The sequence below is a fragment of the Phodopus roborovskii genome, unplaced genomic scaffold, assembly GCF_943737965.1.
Source record: "Phodopus roborovskii unplaced genomic scaffold, PHOROB, whole genome shotgun sequence".
In the NCBI taxonomy this organism is placed as follows: domain Eukaryota; kingdom Metazoa; phylum Chordata; class Mammalia; order Rodentia; family Cricetidae; genus Phodopus; species Phodopus roborovskii.
In genome coordinates, this window is record NW_026125295.1 from 35940479 (window position 1) to 35963783 (window position 23305).

At 43.6% G+C, this 23305-nt stretch overlaps 1 protein-coding gene across 1 annotated transcript in view; it reads right to left on the reverse strand.

The window, feature by feature from the left end:
• Sh3bgrl2 (SH3 domain binding glutamate rich protein like 2) overlaps nt 1-23305 on the reverse strand; it is a 109240-nt gene that overhangs the window by 7983 nt on the left and 77952 nt on the right. The window contains exon 4 of the mRNA XM_051201206.1: nt 12885-13070. Within this exon, the coding sequence (XP_051057163.1) occupies nt 12885-13070 (186 nt within the window). The remainder of the gene's footprint in view (nt 1-12884; nt 13071-23305) is intronic.

The following is a 23305-nucleotide window of genomic DNA, read 5'->3' on the forward strand; positions in this document are numbered from 1 at the left end:
CATATCCTGACCCGCCCAGCCCTTCAGCAGGAGGATGAAGGGCCCTTTAGCCAAGCCTGCACGGACACTATTGACAGATTCATTTCTAGAAGACTGCTAAGAGATGTGCTTAGTCGTGGCCAGTGGTGGGCACAATACACGTCAGGGTCACAAACTTGGGTGGCCCTTGACATCTCCCCAGCTGTCTTCCTCGGATCACATGCTACTGAAGTCACTGCATCTACAGTCTCCTAGGAAATAATGGAGAAGCCACGAGAGCTGCCAGAAGCAGCTGAAGCTGTATCCAGGGGCAAGGCCCACTTGGGCTCTGCTATGGTTACAGGTGACTATTGGAAAAGCTGGCCTCTTTTTTCTGCTTTCCAAAGAGCTCAGTGGTAACATGGAAATATGATGCAAAACAGTAAAAGGGCTTACAATGAAACTTACTGTTTATAATCAGGTAATACTTGTAAGCCTCAAAAATGATCATAATTTCCCAAACCACAAATTTAAATGTAAAGCAAACTTTCATGCAATTTCCAATTAACACCTAAAAATATCTGTAGGCAGGGGAAAAAAAAAAAAACACGTAACATCAATAACCCATTTATCCACATTGAAATGAAGTTGTTCTTACAAGTGTACAAGTGTTAGTCACCAACAAAGGTATCTGCAAATGTCAGATATTTAGAAATCTCAGGGTAATTTTTTAATTTATAAAAAGAAAAAAATTCTCCTACACTATATTTCTTCACAAAAATAATAAGCATTATTTTATTCAATCAATGTTGAGCTCAATGCCATGTAGCTAAGGCTAGGGGGCTTCTGGTTAGACTCACCAAGACCTCAGACATTTTCATTAAAGTAATTCACCCCCAAGAGAAAGAGACACATATCGAAGTTAGGTTAATTATAAAAGCAGCCATTTAGTTAGGTTAATTATAATGTACAGCCATTGAAAACTCTATGTATTAGTATTCTGTATATGATATGTATAGGTGTGCAGGAGGTGTAGTCACACCATTGCATGGCAATGATCTGTATGCTCTGTATATGATATGTATAGGTGTGCAGGAGGTGTAGTCACACCATTGCATGGCACTTGGAGAAAGTCAGAGGGAGGACAGCTCTGGGAAGTCAGCTTCTGGGGACCACACTCTGGTGGTCAGGCCTATACGGTCATCAAGCTCTCTAGACATGCCCAGGCAGCCAACCAGCCCAGAAAGTCATTCTTTAAGTCAATGTCTGGCTAGTAACAGACACATATCGGATTATCAATAAAACCTAAGTCAAATAGGCAGATCAATTGTGTTTGTTAATTATTGACTGGTGTGTCATGTGTTAGCATTTTACCCATTTGAACAGTTTAAAAACATTTGCTTTCTGGCATCCCGCTGAATCCTAAATGTATACAAAACTAAATGTTTTGGTTGTATTTGGACAAAGTGAATTACTGAAAACTTGAAGTCTAGAACCTTTTAATATTCCATTCAGATTTAAGCTATATGCTATGAAAATCATTTAAGAGTAACACCATCGTAGAATTCTAAAAATAATTTCCTCTTAAAATATAGTTTCTTAATGACCATAGACCAAAATGTGTTCCAATAAGAGAAAAATAATTACTGTTTTCTTATCAACTGTGTTTCACTTGTGTGTGTGTGTGTGTGTGTGTGTGTGTGTGTGTGAGAGAGAGAGAGAGAGAGAGAGAGAGAGAGAGAGAGAATGTGTCCTCCCAAAGGTGAAGAGTATTACAGTTTACAAATCCATACAAGGCTTCTAAAACAGACCGACTGAATCCCCACAGTTGAAGGCACTCTTTGAAGCTGCTGTCTGTAAATGCATGTCTGCAGGCTGTACTGCATACTGCAGAAAAATCTGCTCTGTGACTTCAGGCTACAAAGATCAGTTCATACTAACTCTGCAAAGGACACAAACACAGAAATCATATTCAAGGTTAAAGTGCTGGGTTTCAACAGCCGGTACATTTTCATTACAGTTAAGACAAAGGATGGAATGGCAGTCATAGCTTCTAATGGCAGCTACAGAACAAAGTTTGGGCTTCACAGACCAAGCATAACCTGGCCCCTCTCATCCACCAAGAGAATAACTATCTAATGCCTTTAAAAGAAGAATAAAGCTAAGAAGCCATAGAGGTGTTTTAAGAAATGTGTGTGTGTGTGGGGGGGGAGACTGCCATTGCCTATACTTCTGTTTGCGTTCAAGTGAACTTGAAGTTGGAGACATTTATAGGCCCGTGATAAAATCTGCAGCAGGTAGCATTAACAATAGCCTCATTCTTCCACAAAGCCCAGGATGGACATTGCCCGTCTGCTCTGACTAGAGTACTATGGACTAAGCAGCCAGTGGAGACAAAGATCTTCAAGTTCTCTGCCTTTTCAGTGTTCCCATGAGAGCAGTTAGGAAAGCCCACAGCAGCTACTCTCAGAGGCTGTGGCCTCTCCTGGCTCAGCTAATGGCAAGTAAGTGACAGACCCATATTCTTTCCACATGCCAAAGGCACAGCTAAACAGAAGGCTGCTGGGAACACAATATACAGACAAGGAAATAGGCATGGGTCAAAGGAAAAGTTGGTTGGTCTGAATGGAAGACATTTTTAAAAATACAACTCTCAAAGGCAACTGGAGCTGCTGCTGCTGCTGCTGCTGCTGCCTAAGATGGACAGTAACTCCTGCTTCATTTTCTCTGGAGCCTGAGGGTAGCCTGTGAGCAGAATTTCTAGATGTTTGGACTAAGGACTATTAACGCTGTATTCTATTTTATGAAATCTTGGTATGGAAAGAAAAAGAAAAAAAAATAGTTTGCAGACCCAATCCTGGCAGGGAAGAGGGTAAGGGGTGAATATCTTAAAACAGTTTCACTTAGCAATTCCTATGTCAGACACTAAGGCTGCCCAGTTCTGAAATCATGTTTAATATTTCCGACCAAACTGGTTCAGTATACAGTGCAGGCACGTGCCTCACCTCCTGTCTTGGCTGGATGCCATGCGAAAGGAGATGGGGTAAGAACATGACAGAGTTATGCTTAAGAAGACATAGACCAGACCAGCAATAACATTTAATCAACACCTAAAATACAAATACGACTGGACTGGCAGAGAAAACCCGTGGTGGTGGTGGTGGGGAGGACTAAACCACAAAGAACACAGTGCTGAGGGAAAGAGGTGATGGCAAAGACCAAAGCGGTGAGAAGTATTTGCAAGGGCTCAGGCAGTCTGTCCATCCTGGTGCTGCTGAAGTTGGGATTCTCAGGGGAACACTGACTCCCACCTGCTGCAGGTCCTACCAAGGCTACAGAGGCCAGAAAGGCCAAGTGGTCACTCTTGACACAGGGATGGAAAGGCTTATCCCGAAAGGGCAACGCTGGCCTTCATTCTTTTGTAATTCTCTCTTTTGCTAGCAGTCCAGAGGGATCAACCCTCTACAATCTCCTTTGCTCTCCTACTCAAAGCAAACAGGCCTGTGCAAGTGGTGGTGGGGGGGGGCAGGGGAGATGGGGGTTGCCCAGCTCCTGAAAGAAAATGTAAAAAACCAACAGCCAGAATCAACCCTGGAAAGGAAAGGTATAGGCCACAGAAGAAAACCTTTATACCATGTTACTTCAAATCAAAATCCTTTACAAGATTTAAGACGCTGCATCCATAAAACAAGACATTATTTTTAAAAGAGAAAATAACAGCAAAGGGATCCTAGAAATTAAGTCTGATTGCTAAATAAAAAAATGTAGAAACAGAATGATGTAGATTTGGAAAAAAAAAATCCATTCAGCCAGTGACCTAGACAAGAAACTCAAGAATGCCATGCATCAAGATCAAGACATGCAATTAATTGTTTGTTTTTTGTTTTTTTTTTTAAAGGTAAACCACTGAACAAATGAAACTAAATCCTGCAAGAGATATGGAAACTTCCCCAAAGGAGGTAGACTGATTTTCACATTGAAAAGTCCTTCCAGTTGCTGAGCACAAGGTTCTTAGACTGCAGATTCCAGAACCCAGGACCAAAGAAACAACTAATGCAATGCCTTTGAGCAACAGAGTAAAGCCACCTAGTCCAGCAGACACAAACACCTCAGAAGTCAAGAAAGAAAGAAAACAAACAAACAAAAACCACGAAGTCTTGCAGAGAGTCAGGCCAACCTAAGAACAGGCTGCAGCACACAAAGTTCTTCCATCCAGAGCAGGGAACGCAGTAAAAGAAAACCAAACCAAACCAAACTAAACCAAAAACCTAAAAACCTATCTTGGTAGGATATAATTTTAAATCTGTGGCCAAGGAAACTATCCAGTAAGAATGAAAGTTAAAGGAAACAAAGCAAAAAACTAACAACATCAGAATCTTTTTTTATACAGAAGTCTATGCGAATACAAATATAAGAAAAAGAACATTCCTTGCGGTTTTGACAAAGAAGTGGGAGTGAGTGAGTGTGCAGCTTTCTTGGGAATATCCCTTGATGCTGACATCTGCATCGTTGTCTATAAGCTGAGGGGACTTACATATATAAGACAGGATTATAGGTCCTTCCCTGTGGCTGCTCAAACAGCTAAACAAATAGTATTTACAGAATTACATCCATCTAAGCCACATTTATGCAGCAGCTATAGCTGGAGAAGAGCAGGTAACAACCTTCAGAAGCATCTCGTGCAAATGTGTATTTATGCATCAAAACGGAGAAGGAACGAGAAACTATAAGAAAGCCAGTTTCCCTTCATCTTTCAGAGAAAAAATATAAACACCGTCCAAATCTGAAAATCGAAGACTATAGACGAGTAAAGCAGAAAGCAAGGAGGCCAAGCTTTGTGAGGAGGTGGCACCAGAAACAGGCTTTGATCTCTCAACGCTGACGTAAATGTGCCCTTCTTGTCGGCATGGCTTTACTTTCTTCATTGCCTTTAGTTGCAAATGGTGCAGAAGAATAAAATAAACAGAAAGGAAACCAGCTGCCTGGACATGAGTTCAGACAACTGCAACAAGGGTGGCCTCAAACCTCCAGGATGAAGGCTCTGGGCAGTCACAGCACGGTTCACCGTCTTCATGACAGTCACATCCCAGGGACTCATCACTGTACAGTTTTGAGGCAAACATCTCAGCGAGGTGAAAATGGGGGATTAAACATTTATAGACAGCAGAATAAACTATGGTTAGAAAAGAGGGAGCTGCAAGGAATACCAACACTGGCTGCTGAGAATCAAATCACACACCTTCTCCCCCTCTGCTTCCCACTAAATGTGGAAGGATATCACATAAGAATGTTTGCAGCCCAGCAGCTGATGAAGAACATTCTCTTTGATTAGGTAACTGGTCTTTCACACAGACGGTGCTGAAATACAACAGGATTTTAAACTATTATAAAGTTTCCCAGGAAAATATGTGTGAGACGGGTGAGCTTTTAATGGTGGCAATTCTAAGGGATTTCTCTGTAAAAGTTTACAGGTAGACTTGCTTTTAATGCATTGGGCTTTGAGCTGTATAAAATGGAAATGCAGCCTGGTCTTGCAGTGATACTGTACTTGAGAACCACCGTAGCTGAGGATATAGGTGTGTGCAGCTAGTCAGTCCAGGCTCACCTCCTTTTATAGGCAAGAAAAGGGAGGCAAGGGATAACATCCACACCAACTGCTGGACAGTGGAGGAACTTTCTGTTCCTCCAGAAAAACAGCTGAGCCAGGCTCAACCAGCCTTTGGTAGTTGTCACCTGGCGCCAATCGCTAATGCACTATGTGGGAAGGAGGCCACAGTGGGCCCCAAGTCATTCCTGAAACAAACTAGGAAATAGCTTATCACCCCTGATTGCTTAGCAATGTGCCCAATGCTTAGGCACACATTTGACATTATAAATACCAAAATACTAAAAGAGTGTAATAAAAAGTCAACACTTTTTAAACATGAATGACCTTTAAACTGTCTAATGGGAAAGGCCAGTTTGTCTTTCATTTAAGAAGACCACCGTCTGTATCTCAGGTGGGCTGTCCTGTGATGTTAAAACCTGACATGAACAAAGGACTTTACTCTTGAGTAACTAGAAGTGTTTTACACCCACTCCATATCTCCACTGTCCACTGATGCCTGACTGAGCAATGGCATCTGCAGCCAGACCTTGACAAATATGTCTTGACTACCAAATATTACATGTATTTCTTATTCTTTGATGGTTAATCCACACATCCATTACTGTGATGTGAATCCTAAATGAATTCCTAAGTGCTAGGGATTTTTGTTTTTTTAAGGAAAAACTAGAAATGAATTCAGCAAAGTCACATGACATAAAATCAGCACAAAAGGTCAGCTGCATTTGTACATAGGAGTCAGCTGCATTTCTATACAGCAAAAATGGAAGGCTGGTAAAGAAGGCTGAGAAGAATATAGTGTGTTTCCCAATGGACCTAGCCTGGAAGCTGAAGACTTGTACACTGAAAACTACAGCATGCAATGAGAGCAACACAGGAACTGCAAATCCCTGACTTCACAGACTGGAACACTTCATTTTGTTAAGGTTTGAATATTACCGTAAACTAGTAATGGAGTAAAATCCCTACTAAAATCCCAAAAGTAGTTTTTTTTTTTTTTTCCTCCCTAGAAATTACTGTGAAAGGTGCAGAAACAGCCAACACATTTAGAAAAAGATACTTCCTGAACAAACTATTTTGCAAAGCTGAGGTAATCAAAACAGTATGACATTGGTGGGAAGAAAAATTATATTAGCTATATTAGCTGGTGGCAAATAACAGAGGTAAAAAAGAAACCCTGAATATATGCTCTAAAGACAGAAACATGCCACTCAGTAGGGAAAGGATGGTTTCCTAAATAAGAGTACTAGAAAGACTGGGTGTCTTTGTGAAACAAAAGTAAAATTAGACCCCAACATTCCAGTACAGACAAAATTAGCTCAGAACAATAAAGGTCTAATTTAACCTATGACCCCAAACTATGGGCCACTGTAAGAAAGCCCGGGGAGGAACTATACATCTGTGCAGATGACAAATTCAAAAAACAGCCAATTGGTACATCAAAGTGGAAAACTTTCACTCACTGAAGAACACAATCAACAATGTGAAAAGGTAAAGTTGATAAGCAGATCAGGAACTGCTGAAGGACCATGATCCATAACACATAAAGAGTACCACCAACTCAACAACAATATCCAGTAATGACTGAAAGATAGGAAAAGGCATTGAACAGATGTTCCTCAAAAGAGAATCTGCAAATAGAGAGTATGGACAACATCAACAGTAAAGGATTCATAAGTGATGCAAATCAAATCCACAGTGGGGTTATCATCTCACATCCACAAGAATATTCACAATTAAAACTCACTAAAAATGAGACATGCTGGTAAGAATATGGAAAAGCTGGAGCTTCCTGGCACTATTGGTGTAATAGTTATGGAAAGGGGATTCTCTGGCTAGTCCCTAAAATAAATAAATAAAATAAATAAATAAATAAATAAATAAATCCAAAGCTACTATATAGTCTAGCAACCCCACTCCCAGTCGTTGACCAAAGCAGCTGAAAGCAGAATCTGAAAAGACTATTTGAGAGCTTGTGCTCATAGCAGCACTGTCAAAATGACATGGAGTAAACAAAACATGGGATATAAACATAATTTGATACAGCCTTTAGACAGGATGGTTTAACATGGGTGAACTTGGAGGACATTGCACCAAGTGAAAGAAGCCAGTCAGATACAAGCAAACACTGTATAATCCCACTTGCATAAGTGTTCTAACATAGCCAAATTCACAGACACAGAAGAATGGCAGTTACCAGGCCTAGAGGAGAGTCACAAAGAGGAGTTGCTGCCTAAGAGATTTAAAATTCCAATTCTGCAAGGCACAACATCCCAGGATCGAGTTCACAACAATGTGACTCAATTCAATAATGAACTGCACACCTTAAAATGTCTGATGGGGTACGTTTTATGTGTTTCACCACATACAAGAAAGTTTCTAACAGGGAACTTGTTAGAAATATATGTGATGATCTAAACCATCCGTGTGCCCACAGAGAGGGAAGAGATGAATGAATGAAAGGGAAATGTCCCCTTCTGTAGCGAGGCATGCTCATTTTAGTGCATTCCACACAGGTAGGTACAAGAAGAGAGAAAGGCTTAAAACATGAGGTCTAAACTTTCCAGAATCCAAAACAGACATTAGAACATATCAGAAGAGGTTGAGAGGTTCAGGAAGGCTAGGTCCCATTACCAGATTCCTGCCTCACAGTGAGATACTGAAGAGAACCAGGCTGGTTAACAGAGCTGCCTCAGTTTGGAGTCTTGGTTGCAAATACTTGACAAGGATGCTTGGCTGCTGGGAGGAATTTATGAACATGTAACACCAGCTGGGAGAAAACCCCATTACTGCTGGAGAAACAGTTTAAACACCAGGAGGAATTACCGAGCCTCAGCCACTAAGAACATTTTCAGGCCACACCCTAGGATTAGCTATAAAAGCCCCAGCTAAGCCAGGCCCCAATCCCTCCTACACAGACACTATTATAATGAGCCTTCAACCATTCCCATGTTTCTCCATCATTCCCTCAATTCCAGGGAGGAAGTAACTGTTGTGGGAGCTTGTTTGAACAGCTGGGAGTCCCAGGAGACAGGACATCCACACCCTAAACAGGGGAGGCACATGTCCACACTGGTTACCGTGGCTTAGGAGGTGCTCACTCTAGGTTTTATCCAGCTTAAAACAAAGTAGGGCATTGCCAAGTAATCCTGGCTACAGGCTCTAGACTGTTGAGATCCTGTCACTTGCCAACCAGATGAGACCTTCATAAACCACCACAGGGAAACAAGGGGCACACAAGAAGGTAGAGAGATGAAATGAAGCCCAGTGTCAGCTGCGTCTCTTATGCTCTGTTATTTGACCTTGGATAAGAACAGAATCATCTTTACCACTACTAGCTCCTAGGAGTCAGATGATAGACACTAGGCAACAGCTGCTGCCACCTCCACCTGGGACGTTTGTTGCTGAGGTGGAGGAGCAGTCATTGTTCTGGCACAGGTTAATCAAGATGGAAGCCAGCTCCCACACAGTCTACCTAAAGAAGGGCTTAGATATTGGAAAGAGGTGAAAGGAAGGATTAAGTTAACACTTTACATTCCAGTCTTTTATTCACCAGTACACACCCCTGTTCTAAACGCTGTGCCAGGACAGCAGCAATGTTACCTACCTCTTTTCTCTCAAAAGGTCAACAAAACAAGCAGTTTAAAACCAGAAACAGAAGCTCATTTTTGACACAGCTAGAAGCATCAACAACCTAAAGCTCAACGCAGGCAAGCGATGACTGCAGAGATGGGGATGGGTGTGAGCACAGAGAAGAGCGATGGATGGCATCGCCAGCAGAAGCCAGCCAAAGTGGATACACTGTGAAGGGCCTGAGCAGTGGCTATGAAGACTACATCAACAGCAGCTCGGTTCCCGAGGCGCCTCTCTCTCCTCAAAGGAGTTAGAAGGTATAATGAACAGACACGGCTTCTGGAAGCAAGAGCTCCACAAACGTGGACACTGAAGAGAGTGAGCTGGAAGGAGAGTTGATATAAAATGAAGACAGAGACTGTCCCACTCCCTCGCTCTGCTGGTTCAAAATCATTGTGAACAGGATGATGCTACCACAATGAGAGACTGAGGGGCCACTCTCTGATAGTGTCATCTGAGAAAAAAACCTACAGATGCTGCACCAGAACCCACAGGAAGTAGGCTGATGGCTGCCCTGTCATTCTACATCACGGCTCAGCAGGAAGCAACCTGTATTCACACACAGACACACAAGCAGCTTTCTATATATGAACAGAAAGGTTTGCATATGAACTAAGCACTGGGACATAAACAAACAAGCTGATGGGGGAGGGGGCGGAGCATGCACATATCAATCACAGACCCAGGAAGTGCAAGGCCCTCAGCCCAATCCAAGCACCAAGACACAAGAGAGAGGACAAGTAAAAGGAGGAGGAGGAAAAAAGAAAAAGAATGAGAGGGGGAGGGAGAGAGGGCAAAAAGGGAAGGGAGAAGGAAACAGGAGAGAGGAAGTGGGCAGCAGCAAGGAGGAAGGGAAAAGCAATCGGTGTAGACAAGGAAAAGGGTGCTACAAACAAAACTTCAAAGAAATTATACTGAGTGTCCTCACTGAGTTATGGCCTTGCACTCATAGCACAAGACATACCACTTAAAAGGGCGGGAAACCAAACAAAAAGGAGGTGTGTGTGAAACAATATACCCTAAAAAGATGAAGATAGAAACTAAAGAACCCTCCCTCAGAAAACACGAAGTTAAAGACCATAGAAAGAAAATATAAAAAAATATTACAAAGCCAATCTTAAAAGCCCAATGCCCAAGTGAATGGTCACTCGGAAAACTGGAACAAGGAGAAAGTTTTCAAAGGAAATACTACAAGAACATATAAGTCACACTTACAATCTCTTCAGCACTCAGTAATAAACTTTAGAAGATACTTATTTCACTGGTGACTCACCAAGCAACCTTGGATTGCACATGTGTGTAACAAACCTTCAAATATGGCATTGCAGAAACTGACAAACACCCACAGGACCCCAGAAATGACATTTGACATCTGAGTTACGTCCCTGGAAACCAGATGATAATGAATCAACAGTCACAATTCTTCCCCACCTAGAATTCTATGCCTAGAAATGACTCCACAAAAAAGCCAAACAAACGAAACAAAGGCCTTTTCATACCAGCAACATCACAGGGAAAGACAGCCACTCGATTTTGTGTTAGGCTTTCTGACATAGTATTTTACTGGGCTGGTGCAAAAAATAAAAAAAAAAAAAAAAAAATCACTGCAGTTTTTACAGTGCTACAATTTGTCATTTGATATTGAAACATATTTTTAAATAAGTGTGGTTATGTTATACATAACTTTAATGCCCATTTCTTCCTTCTTCTCTTTTGCTAATGGTTTATTATTGGATGTCTATTGTACTTGTATTATATAGACAAAAAGCAAATTCAGGTGATTTCTTCAGTTCAAAATGGATGATTAAGGAGTAGAGACAACTCCTAACACGGCAGACACATTTTTCCGGGAACTGCTAGTGAACAGACAGTTCGGTGATGTTTCAATCAAGCTTGAAGATAGGAAGCACAGGAAGACAGGAAGAGAGTGACCACAGGAGTTGACAATGACCAGTTGAAAGTGAGTGTTAAAGCTGATCCTCATATGATCACAGAGAGGTCAGTGTGGACCACTTGGCGGCCATTTGGCACTGAAGCACACAGGAAACAAGCAGATGCTCATGAACTGATCAGAGAAAGAAAAATGAGCCATTCCGACCCACTGTCCTCTCTCACTCTGAAATCACAACACACCAGCCGTTTCCTGGCTGAACTGTGGTGTGTAATGAAGTGGACTATACACCAGTGGTGCAGCCAGCTTAGCATTTTGACTGAAAAGCTCTAAAACAAGTTCCAAAGTCAAGGTTACAGCAGAAGGAAAGGGGCCACGGTCACTGTTCATGGTCTCTGTCCACCTGATCCACTACAGCAGAGTACTGTGGGGCCTTTACCCCTGAAAGGTAGCGCTGCAAACGGATGAGATGCATGGCGAGCTGCAAGGCTTTCCCACACTGTCCCCAGGCTGAAGGACCCCGCCACCTGCCACAACCAGTGCTTCAGAAGAACAGACTGAGCTCATCTGTCACATCAGCTTGACTCTCACCTACCAAGCATCACTTCAAGGACGCTGACAACTTCTTACAGGGAACGGCAGGGTAAGGGAAGTTTTCAGAGAATCCGCTGGATCCCGAGGACCAGACTGCTACATCACGGGAGGAGGCAAACATTTCTTACTGGGAAAAAGAGTCAGTTAAGTGGTTTTTGAGTAATAAAGATGTACTTGAGCTCCAGCCACAGCCCAGCTGGAGTGTAGCCCTGTGCACCTGAAGAAGGGAGGGACTCCTGGGACTATACTAAAAAACAGAATGGCAGCATACACCTGTAGTCCCACCACCTGGAGGTGGGCAAGATCAGGAGTTCAGTAGTTTAAGGATCAGAAGATGGAGGCTTAAGGCGGTAAGAAACTTCCCTCAGGTGCCACGGACAACACGAGGCAGACAAGTGTGATGGGTGCAGCTCATCACACTGCTGAGATGGCTGTGCACACACAACCTTTTGTTCTGGTTTCCCACTCTCTTCTATGCCCCTACAGCCACCAAACACACTATCCCTCCTTTCTCCACCCTAATGACAAGCCAGCCACTTACCAGCATCAGCACTGTAGCTCCTTGAGAGAGCTGCATTCCCAAAATAAACACCGTGTGTGGAGTTTAAAGCTGTGGTAAAAAACAAACCCCAACCTACTCTGTAGAAGGAAGTTTCTCAGATTTTTTTTGTCTTAACCTAAGAAATAAGGAAATAAGCTAAGCGGATAACTAGACAAAAACCAACTTCGATTTCTCATATACCACCCAGCAGGAAGTCACCAAAACAGGGCTTAACTATTCACAGCAATCCCTCTGTTGGTAATCTTTTTTGAATATGAATTCTGTTTTCTAATCAGCTATCCATGGGGAATAATGATTCAAGAATAATTACCTCTTCAGTCTGGCCCACAAATGTTTTAATGGAGAGACATGCTTAAAAAGTCAGAACACAACAAACACACCATACTCTCCCCTTCCAGGGCAACGAAAGGGACAGGATGAATGACTGACAGACACTCTTGAGCTCCCTTACACACTACACAGTTCTCCAGCAAGCCCGTCTGTGATGCTGAATTCCTAACTGCTCAGAGCTTCACCTTCTTCAAGGCCTATGACCCTGAAAGGTGCTGCAGGAAGCTACTGCCTTTACTGTGAAGGATGCAAACACACTCTGGGTTACCGTGCTACGGGTCACAAAGTGTGGGAGCAGTCCAGCCACTTACTCCACAGTATCGGTCGCCGTTAAATATCTGAGGTGGCAGAGGGTTGCCCTGCGCAGGCTTTTTCTCGGGGGGGATGTTCTTGTACATCCACTGCCTCTGTTCTTCTGACATGGTGATGTCCACTTCCTCGAACTCTATCTTGTTGGCTTCCAGAAATCTAACCACATCCTGCTGCTTCTTCTTGATCTAGACAGGAGATAAACAGAGAGAAATGTTTACCTGATGCAGTCAGCATGCATTTGCAGATTAACCCATTCTAGAATCCCCAGGGTCAGAGGGGATGCGCACAGCTGCCCTCACTGTACATCTAGGCGGCCAGGACTGAGCCAGCTCCATGCAGTGATTCCTACACCCAGACATCCCAGAAGGCTGACACTCCACTCCGACTGCCTGCCAAGGGCAGAGGATGGGGTGACAGGAGAGGCAAGACACTCACTTAGCTCTCTGCAAGCCATGGCCAGCCCCTGTCTCCCACCCTGCTAGAACGTGACATTTACATCAGTAAAGTTCCCCCTGCTCAGGACCATTTGTGAGCATGTCTATCTTGCCTGAGATGGACGCTTGGGTGACCAGTGAGGGCAGCATCTTCATTCCTCTCAGATATTCCACAGCTAGAATCACAACTGGGAAATAATCTGTCATCAGTTTGGTTTGCATGAGGAAATGCTGCTCCTCACTTCCAGGTGAGACTAACCCACAAGCATCTCTCAGTCTTAAGCCTTTTTATTCCTCTGACCCTCCAGGTTCCCTCCCCAGTCAATAGGGGTCAGGTGTGCTCCTCAGCAGGTTGAGTGGTATCAAATGTTAGCCACCTTCTCAATGTATGTATCCACTAATTTACGTGGAACACTAGTATTCAATGTCTTAAACACGGTGTGTTAAACATAAAACACATAAAACACGGTTGCCTTTTCTAAGTGACTGGAGAAGATGCATTTTGTAAAATGCAAAGAGTGAACAGCACAAAGCCTGAAGAACAAACGTTTGCTCACACAGATTCCCCACACCAAATACCTCTTAAAAAATCACCAGTGTATCTGACTCTGAGGTTGGCCAGCTGTAATATGCTGTAAGCAAATAGCTCTATCATTGGGTCCATAAATGCTAACAGGACAGTGAGGTTACACAGACAGATAAAATGCTGGCAAAACAGCACATCGCTAAGCTCAGGTGTGAGGATTTGAGAACTACTGTGTGGTGTTATAAATCCAAAAGATAATGACTTCTCGGTTTCTTCACTGAAACCATCTTTCATTTCTGAAAAGGGTGGCTGTTTTCCCTCACATTGGCTACATCATTTCAGAAAAGTGCTTATATTATCCTGAAACTTCAACTGGGGTGGGGGGAATTACTCATACTGCTTGAAAACTAAGATGATTTTATTGTTTCTGCCTTACAGTTAAGAATATTTCCCCAGTGTTCGATCAAGGTCTAACAGCTGATGTGCATTCTATTAAAACACTCAGTACCACCCCCTGCCTTATATCCTTCTTTTGTAACCCCCACCCCACCCCCCGCAGCCCTGAGGGACTATGCACACTTCTGGGCAGGCACACTCATGATCCAGCTTCTTGGTTACAAAAAGGTTCGTGCTTTGAGACCATAAAGCAGTGGCCTTTAATCCTATTAACTCAGGTGACTTATGCTAAAGTCCAGAAGACAGGAATAGAGCCCAACATCCTGAAAGAGACCTAACCCCCATATGTGGCCCCATAACTGATTGTCTGGGGTAGAGGAATAGGAGTGACAAAAAAAAAAAAAAAAAAAAAAAAGTAAAAGGTTTTGAACTCAAGAACCCAACATATGACTATGACGAAGCTGAGACGTTCCTGATAGCATTGACTCTTGAGGTCAATGTCATCACTGTGTGACTTCACTACGGCCTGGGTTGTGCTCTGGGGATGCTCTGTGAAGGCCATCATAGCACTAGACACCAACAGATGCTGCCTGGAGCACTTTGGCTGGACACTACTGTGTGTCATGAGTTGCAGCATTTTATATTCTGTTCAGGTAATGTACTTAGGCACATTATCATGTTGGTTTTTTTTTTTTTTTTTTTTCCTTCCCCTTTGGTCCATTTGTAACTTTTGCTGCTAGAACAGCACCCTGTGATGAACATTGAACTCCTGTCTCAGTCTGTTTGTTACAGTTGCTATAATGAAATGCCACAGACTGGGTGACTTATGAAAAAGGGGAGTTCCTTTCTCACCATTATGGAAGCTGTGAAGGCCAGGGTTAGAGCATTATGGAACAGGTATCTGGCCAGTGCCCCTTTCCTGGGTCACAGATGGAAGCCTTTCCTATGACTGCTCCCTGGGGTCTCATCATGAAGGTCACTAATCTCAACTCCCAAGAGCTTTCTCCTAATTCCATCACATTAGGCATCAGATTTAAACACACACATTTGAGGGGGACGCACGTAGTTAGACCACAGCGGCATCTTTGTAAGTGTTCCCAGTGTATCTCTCTATACCACTACAGGTTAAAGTCCTATGAGTCCTCCTGCCTCTGCCTCTGCCTCTGCCTCTTGAATGCACCCCACTGGCATGCACTAACACAACGGGCTCTATGGTGAAACTCAACTGTCAAACTGAACAGGTTCATAATGGACCCATGCTAACCTGCTTTCAACAAGGCCACAGCGGTTTACAGGTAGGACTATGAGTACTGTCCAGAGTGTCTAGGTCCCAACACCCTCCATCTTTATGTCCAAGGCCTCAAGGCTGTGAGAAAATGACTCGGAATACTAAAACTCGGGGATATCATTAATGCTGGCAATGCTCAGAAAAGAAGGGAGAGCTCCCAGGCAACAGTGATGACCCACAAAATGCTGTGTAGAATAAAAGGTAAGAGAGAGTGCCTTGGTTAGGGTTGTGTGCTGATGACACACCACGAACAATAGCAACCTGGGGTGAAAAGGGTTCATTTCACTCAGTTTTGTATGACAGTTAATCACCAAAGGCTCGAGGGCAGGAACTCATGCAGGGCAGGAACGTGGAGGCAGGAGCTGATGTAAAGGCCATGGAGGGGTGCCATTTACTGGTTTGTCCACCCTAATTTCTTAAAGAACCCAGAGGTGGCCCCACCTGCAATGGGCTGGACCCTCCCACATCAATTGCTAATTAAGAAAATGCCCTACAGGCTTGCCTACAGCCTGATCCTGATCGGATGGAGGTATTTCTCTGTAGGAAGGAGGTTCCTTCCTCTGGTGGCTGTAGTGTGTGTCAAACACCCACATAAAACTAACCAGCACAGACTGCACAGAGACGATCTGTATTTTTAAAGAGGCACAGCCAAGCTTGTGCTTCAAGGAGACAGATTTTGTACTGTGCAGCTTAAATACAAGCAGGAACAGAAACAGAAGCAGCTCTGTGTTAGAAACTGTTAACACAGTTCTGGAAAGATCTATGAGACTGATTAATAGGTTTAAAAAAGTGTAGATCAGGCTCATTTTTTAAAAACAAAAACAATGAAGAAAACTGGGAACATATTTGTTACATTGAAAAGAACTCTTGAAGGTCATGTAAGAAACTAACAGAAGTACTAGGCCACTGAGGACCAAATGAGGAGACCCGTGGGAAGTGGGGGTGGGGGCTGGAGATTAAAAACCCAGTGGGAGCCAGGGCTTTACTCTAAAATTTAAAAAGGTTAATGATTTAAAAAGTTAATGAGAGAAATATGTTTTAAGAGAAAGTCGGGAGTCACACAGAGAACTGCCTGAGGGAACAGGAAAGTGTCCCCAACTAACAGGAAGACAGCTCAAAGCCTGTTGTCACTGATCTCTAGATTACTTTCACTAACATGAAACGGGTTGAGGGAGACCACAGAAGGTTAGCCAACACTCCAGTGAGTTAACCGGGGAACTCTAACCACGGGACCATGTATCCCAGTGGACCATGTATCCCAGAGGATGTGACATGGGCTGCAGGAAGGAAGATGAGTAACAGCACACTGACTGTTTATAAGCTTTGGAGTGTGGTCTGGAACTTTGGAGCCCAGACTTGAATGGGAGGCAGGGCACAGTCTAATGGGTGGGCCCCAGGTGACAGCAGGATATTCTGGACAGGACCCTAGACTACAAATGTAAACAGCATTCGAGATCATTTCCTCCACAAGAAGCATTTTGTTCTCTCCAAGCTTCAAAGCACACCTTACGTACAGTATTTTTTTTTTTTTTTCTTTTCATTACTGGGGTTAACTGTGGGACCACAATCAGTGACTCCATCTATATCAATTCACCCACATGCAGCTCACACTTGTTTTTACCCAAACACACTTAGAAGCCATTGCACACAACAGCAATTTATCCATAACCAATCCCACCGAGAGTGCCCTTGCTCAGCTACTGAAACCGGTTCTTCCCAGCGTCTCTGGAGCAGGAAGTTATCCCCAACACAGTTCTGGAGACAAATCTGGTCACAAATTAGAGACAAACCCCAGCTAGGTGTGGCTGTGTGCGGGTGCCAGGTGCCAGCCCAGCACGCAGGGGGCTGAGAAAGGAGGACTGAGTGTTCTTCCTTGCAGAACTGCTGATGTGGGTAGCTGGGGATGCAGAAAGTCTTTCACAAGTGTGAAAACAAGCACCATCTGCTGGGAATGATGAAGAGGAAAGCAGGAGCCTCTGTCCCTGATGACATCTTACAGCTGCCACCCCAACCTTTTCTTTGCCCTGAACCTCCCTTATTCGACAAACAAGCCCCTAATATAATAAGGTAAGCCACTCAGCATTTGAGTGAGAGAGGGAAGAAGATTGTGGCAAATAATTTGAGGATAGACTGGTCTATATAAAGAATTCTAGGCTGGCCAGAACTACATGAGACTGTCTCAAAAAAAAAAAAAAAATCAAAATACCAAATAAATTTAATTTTTTGGCTCACTTTCTCAGTGAGCCCTCCTCACCCAGACATTCTAGAATTTTCTGTTTTTAACCAGACATTCTAGAATTTTCTACTCCCTTTCAAATCCTTCATTTTATTCTCTACAGCTGGCACTTGTTTTATGTCTGCACATTTGTTCCCCCACATGGAATAAAAACTCCCTAAAGAGGCAATTTTGCCTGTTCTGTCCACAGCAAGTCACATGATGCCCGGAACAGAGTGGACACGTGATGCACATTTGTTAATGAACACACAAAGTTTTCACAGGCAGCTGGAAGCAAACGCCTCAGAGTAGCAACATCAGCCCCTTGGGCATCAGCCCTCTCTGACCACATCTTTCATAATCCGCATGCATGTACTAGCTACTACATGCTACATACATCTGCTGTTTCTTTACAGCTGTTCTCACCTCTCTCCACAGTGCAGACTCTATAAGCACACAGGTGGTCCTCAGGGAGAATTTCCCTACTCAAGCTCTGTATAAGGAGAAGCTATTCAAACCAAAACAGCAATCAAGTTTAACTGAGTCAACCCAGTGAAATGTAGTCCAGACAGTCTGATTTCTCCATTTTCAAGCCATATAAATTTAGAGGCAGAGCATCAGGCTCTTCTACTTACCTGTAAACAGCTGCAATGATTTGAAGCAATCCAAACTCACTGCTTCTAACTGGCAATTACCGAAGAAGCCAGTCTTAACTACATAGCATTCCTACTGTTATACTTTTAAACTCAAGAACATAATCTGGATCTGCAGATTGATACTAACTGAAAATCAAGCATGTTTTGTTGTGCCTGCTTCTCACTGGTACCCTTGACTAGATTCCCCTTTTATTCCACATTTATTCCACAAATGCTTCTAGACTCTGAAGCAAACTCCTCAGACGTTAATGGACAGCAACCTTCCTAATGACTGCATGGCAAACCTTTCCCTTTCAGTTAGACACTCCCAGGTCTGCTGAGGACCCTACCACCTGCACCTCAGTGTTAACGACACAGCCCAGACAGCAACGCGCTGTCTGGACCTGTACTGCAGGCTTTGCTGATGGGCATGGTTATTAAATGACCCGGGGAAATCTAAGTGAACATGCTTGTGGCTTTCACAGGCCCCAGCAACCTCTAGGGAGTAGATCAGAAGACAGGCTAAATAAATCACTCTGTACTGAACTCAGGCTTAGACCTCCAAATACTTCCGTACCTCCACTCTCTTGTAGGGTCACTTCTTTCCCAGGAGGGTTGCTGGTTAATTCATACGGTTAAGCAGCCCTGTCAGAGCCAGTCCATAGGCTTCCAGACATGCCACCTCTTGCTTAAATTCCCAGTGCGCACAGCTGATGTGGGGCCTTGTAAATGAGGAGGCATAATCAATTTGAGTGATATGTGGGTTTTGTTTTTTAAATTGAGATTTAATATGTACAATTGTGGATAAGCAGGTTTAATTAGGGACAAACTGAGCACACATAGAGGACAGGGAGGAAACCTGGAGGTGGCAGGGCAGGCCCAGACTGGCCTGGTTGTAATGGGAGTCCTGTGGGGTGGGAGTCTTAGGAAAATTACTTAGCTTCTCTAACCCAGCCTCGGTTGCCTGAAGTGTGAGATGAGTCTAGGACCTCTGCTATGGGTTCCCTGGGGATTGAAGAGGGTGATACAGTTAAGACTGCTGGACTGGTTCTTTACTCAAGCACGCCTTGCTTTCTTCTCTTTACCCTAGACGTAACCATGTGCAAAACCATCAAGTGACTTCTAGATGCCTTCAAAGGCTGCAGGTATTTGATTTGATGAAACGGGTCTTTATTTCACCACCTTCCACGGTTCGAACACATAGCTTCCTTTCCCCTAGCCTGGATGGATGCTTGACTGATCAAGGTCTTTTTATGAATCTCATGTTGGAGTCAGGGCAGCAGGCTGGGAGAACACCCACTGCTGTGTGTTTGTAATGGTGCAGAGCCAGGAGAAAAAGAAGCACAGAAGAGAAACTAAAGCAGAATTTGACAAAAAAAAAAAAAAAAAAAAAGAAGGCTCTCAGCTCTGTGCTACAGCAGCAGACAGATTGTCAAACAAAACCTGATACAAACGTCACCCTTTTTTTTTACACAGAGGGGCTGGAAATTCACTTGTTTTCTAATCAAAACACTACTGTGTACTCATAAATAAAAAAAAAAAACTTACTCTGCAGCTATATCTCATGAATAAATAAAAGAATTTTAAGAATTTTTTCATTTTAACTATTTCAGTATCAAAAGTATGTTTTATTAACTTGTTATACACTACAGTAAGTTAAAAAAACAAAACAGTAAGTCCATAAATCTTCCCTCCGTATCTCAACACAAATAATACAAAACCACAAAAACCACAGCTCCTCCCGGCTGAGGAGGTGTCTATCTTCCCCTTCAATCTGCTTTGGTCATGTGACTTTCTTTGGCCAATGGGACACTGGCAAGCCTGACATCCACAGTCCAGAAAAGCACTTGTGGCCTGTGTTTTTGATGCTATGAAGAGAACTGGGAGCCTACCTGACCTAAGAAGCTAGTTCCACAAGACACAGGCCACTCCAGTATCCCATTGTCCCAGGGCACCCACCGGCCAAGCGCCATACAAGTTGCTGATGCTGCCCATCCTTGTGGCCTCAGGTCACTCTTGCTTAAGCCTCTCTCAATTGCTCCTGCACATGCCCACTCTATGACTCTCTTTCCTGAGACTGCACAACTGCATCACAAGTTATCTTAAAGCTTCCCACAAGGAGACAGAGGCAAGCAAAGTTTCAAGTTCAAGGGCAGCCTGGAAAAAGACAAAACCAAACCAAAACAGAATCTTCACCCCACATGAATTTACTGGCCCAGGGCCTTTCAGGGACTGCTTGGATGTCAGAACGAAGTTCCTGTTCTAAGATTGATAACTGACGCCCATCACATATCTATCCCAACTGACTTTGACATGTACAGGCTTCTCTCTTGCCCATCTTACTCCCACAACTCCTTGTCTTCTTTTCCCCTTTGTTTCAAATGCTCTCCTACCTTCCCAGTATTACTCTCCCTATGAGGCCCGACAAAGGGCTCCCTCTAATATGGCACTGCCCTAGCCTAGAACCCTCTCCACTGACATCCTGTGAGCTGTTCAAGAATAAGAACACACTACACCGTTCACCCTGCGACTGTGCAAAAGCCACAGGTGTTATTACATACATTACTTCAAATTCTGGAGAGCGGGTTACAGCTGCTATGCCCATTTGATCCTAAGTGCCTTGCACACTACACTTCTGCATATGATGAATCTGCAGAAACAATGGCTACGAAATTGCCAAGACCTGGACCACAACCCCCAAACCAGCCATTCATCCTACACCTACAGCATTCCACCACATATCACCTCTCTCATCTGACAAGAAAATAAGACAGAGAGGCTACTAATGCAATTTACCAGAAATAACTCAGCATGTGAGTGATAGCTGAGGCAGGACTAGAACCCATATCTTCTGAAAAGCTAAGAACCACTTCCCTATACCATGTGAAGATACAAAGTCTAAAAGCATCATGTATCACTCCAAGGAATTAGTTTTGAGACAGTAGCAAGGAAGAAGTAAGTATTCAAAAGTTAAATAACTGTGTCCAGGAAATGCACAAAGCCTCCTTAACCAGAGTTATGAGGCCAACAGGGAGGAGTGGGCGATGAGAGTGACCTCACAAGCATATCAGACTGAAATCACCAGACACAGAACAAAAATAAGTATCTCCGATATGACCGGGTAAAGAGAGGGAGGAAGGTGACTGAAGAGATCAAAACTCTACCAGAACAGATAAATACAGTAAAACTGTGGTATACTATACCAACATACACAAACAAAAACATTATTACTGGCTCTATGCCACGCCTCCTTTTCATACAGTCCAGGATCTCAGCCCAGGGAGTAGTATCACCCACAGCAAACACAAAAGACAAGAGTCAAATATTGGTGAAATGTGCCGAAAAGGAAATCCTCTAAGGCCCATGAGAGGGATGTGAATCAGCACAGCCACTATGGAAGACAGCAAAAAACCAAATTAGCATGGATAGCTCCCCTTTGGGGGACATATACAAAGGAAATAAAATCATATGCCAGAGAGAGGAATGCACTCCCGTGCCCATTCACTACTTGAGACAGCCAAGAGAGGGAACAGCTTACATATGTTAGACCATGGGCCCGCCCCTTTAAGGGTGCCAGTCACTCTAAGACCAGATCCATCCGGTAGCCTGGAGAAATAAGGCCACACATGGCCCCTGCAGTTCTCTCTCTGGGACAGTTAAAAGCCAGAGCTGTGCTGTGCCTTGCAGACCCTCATCCTGGAAACTACAAGGTCCTGCATGATGCCTGGCTCTTGCTGCATAGGCTATGTCAGACTAAATGATGCAGTGTGACACTTCCCACCAGAACCCTGCCAAAACTTATAAATGCCAGAATATCTCCTCTGTTCCCAGGATTTTCTGAGGTGTTTTTTCCCCTCTCCTTTCAGAACCCCCCTCCCCAGACTATTATGTGCACTGCCTGTCTTGCTTACTTTAATTTTACGCTCTCTCTCTCTCTTAATGAAGTTCCTCTCCCAGCACTGAAGAAAAACCTCTCTTTAAGGCTTCATCACATTGTGTGTCTCCAATACAATCCTCTGTCCCTCCTAATCATGCCTCCATCTCAAGTCTGGATCACAGTTCCCATGTCTAGGAGGCTTTTCCCCCTAATAAAGCTTGTTGGGGCTTGTAATTGCATGCCAGCTCCTTCCCAAACCTGCCACTCTGATTTCTAACAGGGTGTACATCAGTGGGTGAATGGATAATGAAAATGGGGTATATGAACACAATAGTATACAACTGTGCCACACAAAGGGACGGACTCCTGTCACTTCAACAACATGCCTCAGTGGAGGTTACTATATTACAAGAAATAACCAAGGCACAGAAGAAAAAGCACCACATAGCCTCACTGGATAGGCTCTTAAAAAGCTGCCTGCACACAAGCCAAGAGCAGAAAAGTAACTGCCAGAAGCTTGGGCAGCTGATGTGAGAGGGATGGGGAAAGGCCGGGCAATGGGTGCCCTATAAGATCTAGGTAGAAAGTAGATGTAAGTTCTAGTGTCCCATTGCATGTTGGTGAGAAGGGACAGTGCTGGCCACCAGAAGAGAATGATGATGTGGGAAGACACAGGTTTTCAAGTACAGTACCCAGCCTGCTGTCCTGGAATATCACATGGCTCCCCCAAATAATAATAGAGTCCTTTCAATTTCATCATCTGGGTGATGTTATTGTTCACTCCATCTGTGTGCTGAAGGCCCATCAAACCCAGAGCTTTGAGCGTGCAGGGCAAGCGCTCTACAACTGGGCTAAAGCTCTAGCCCCATAGTTTTCTTTTGACTCTGAGTCACATTTTCTCTCTTACACCTAGAAGTTCGTGTTGCATATTCAAAACTGTAACTGCTTGTTCTACAGTGTTTGAAGCCACTGTTACCTTCATTTTATTTTCCTTTGAACTGAATCTATTACCTACTATATTTATTCTATTATTTTGTTTGCAGAGTTTT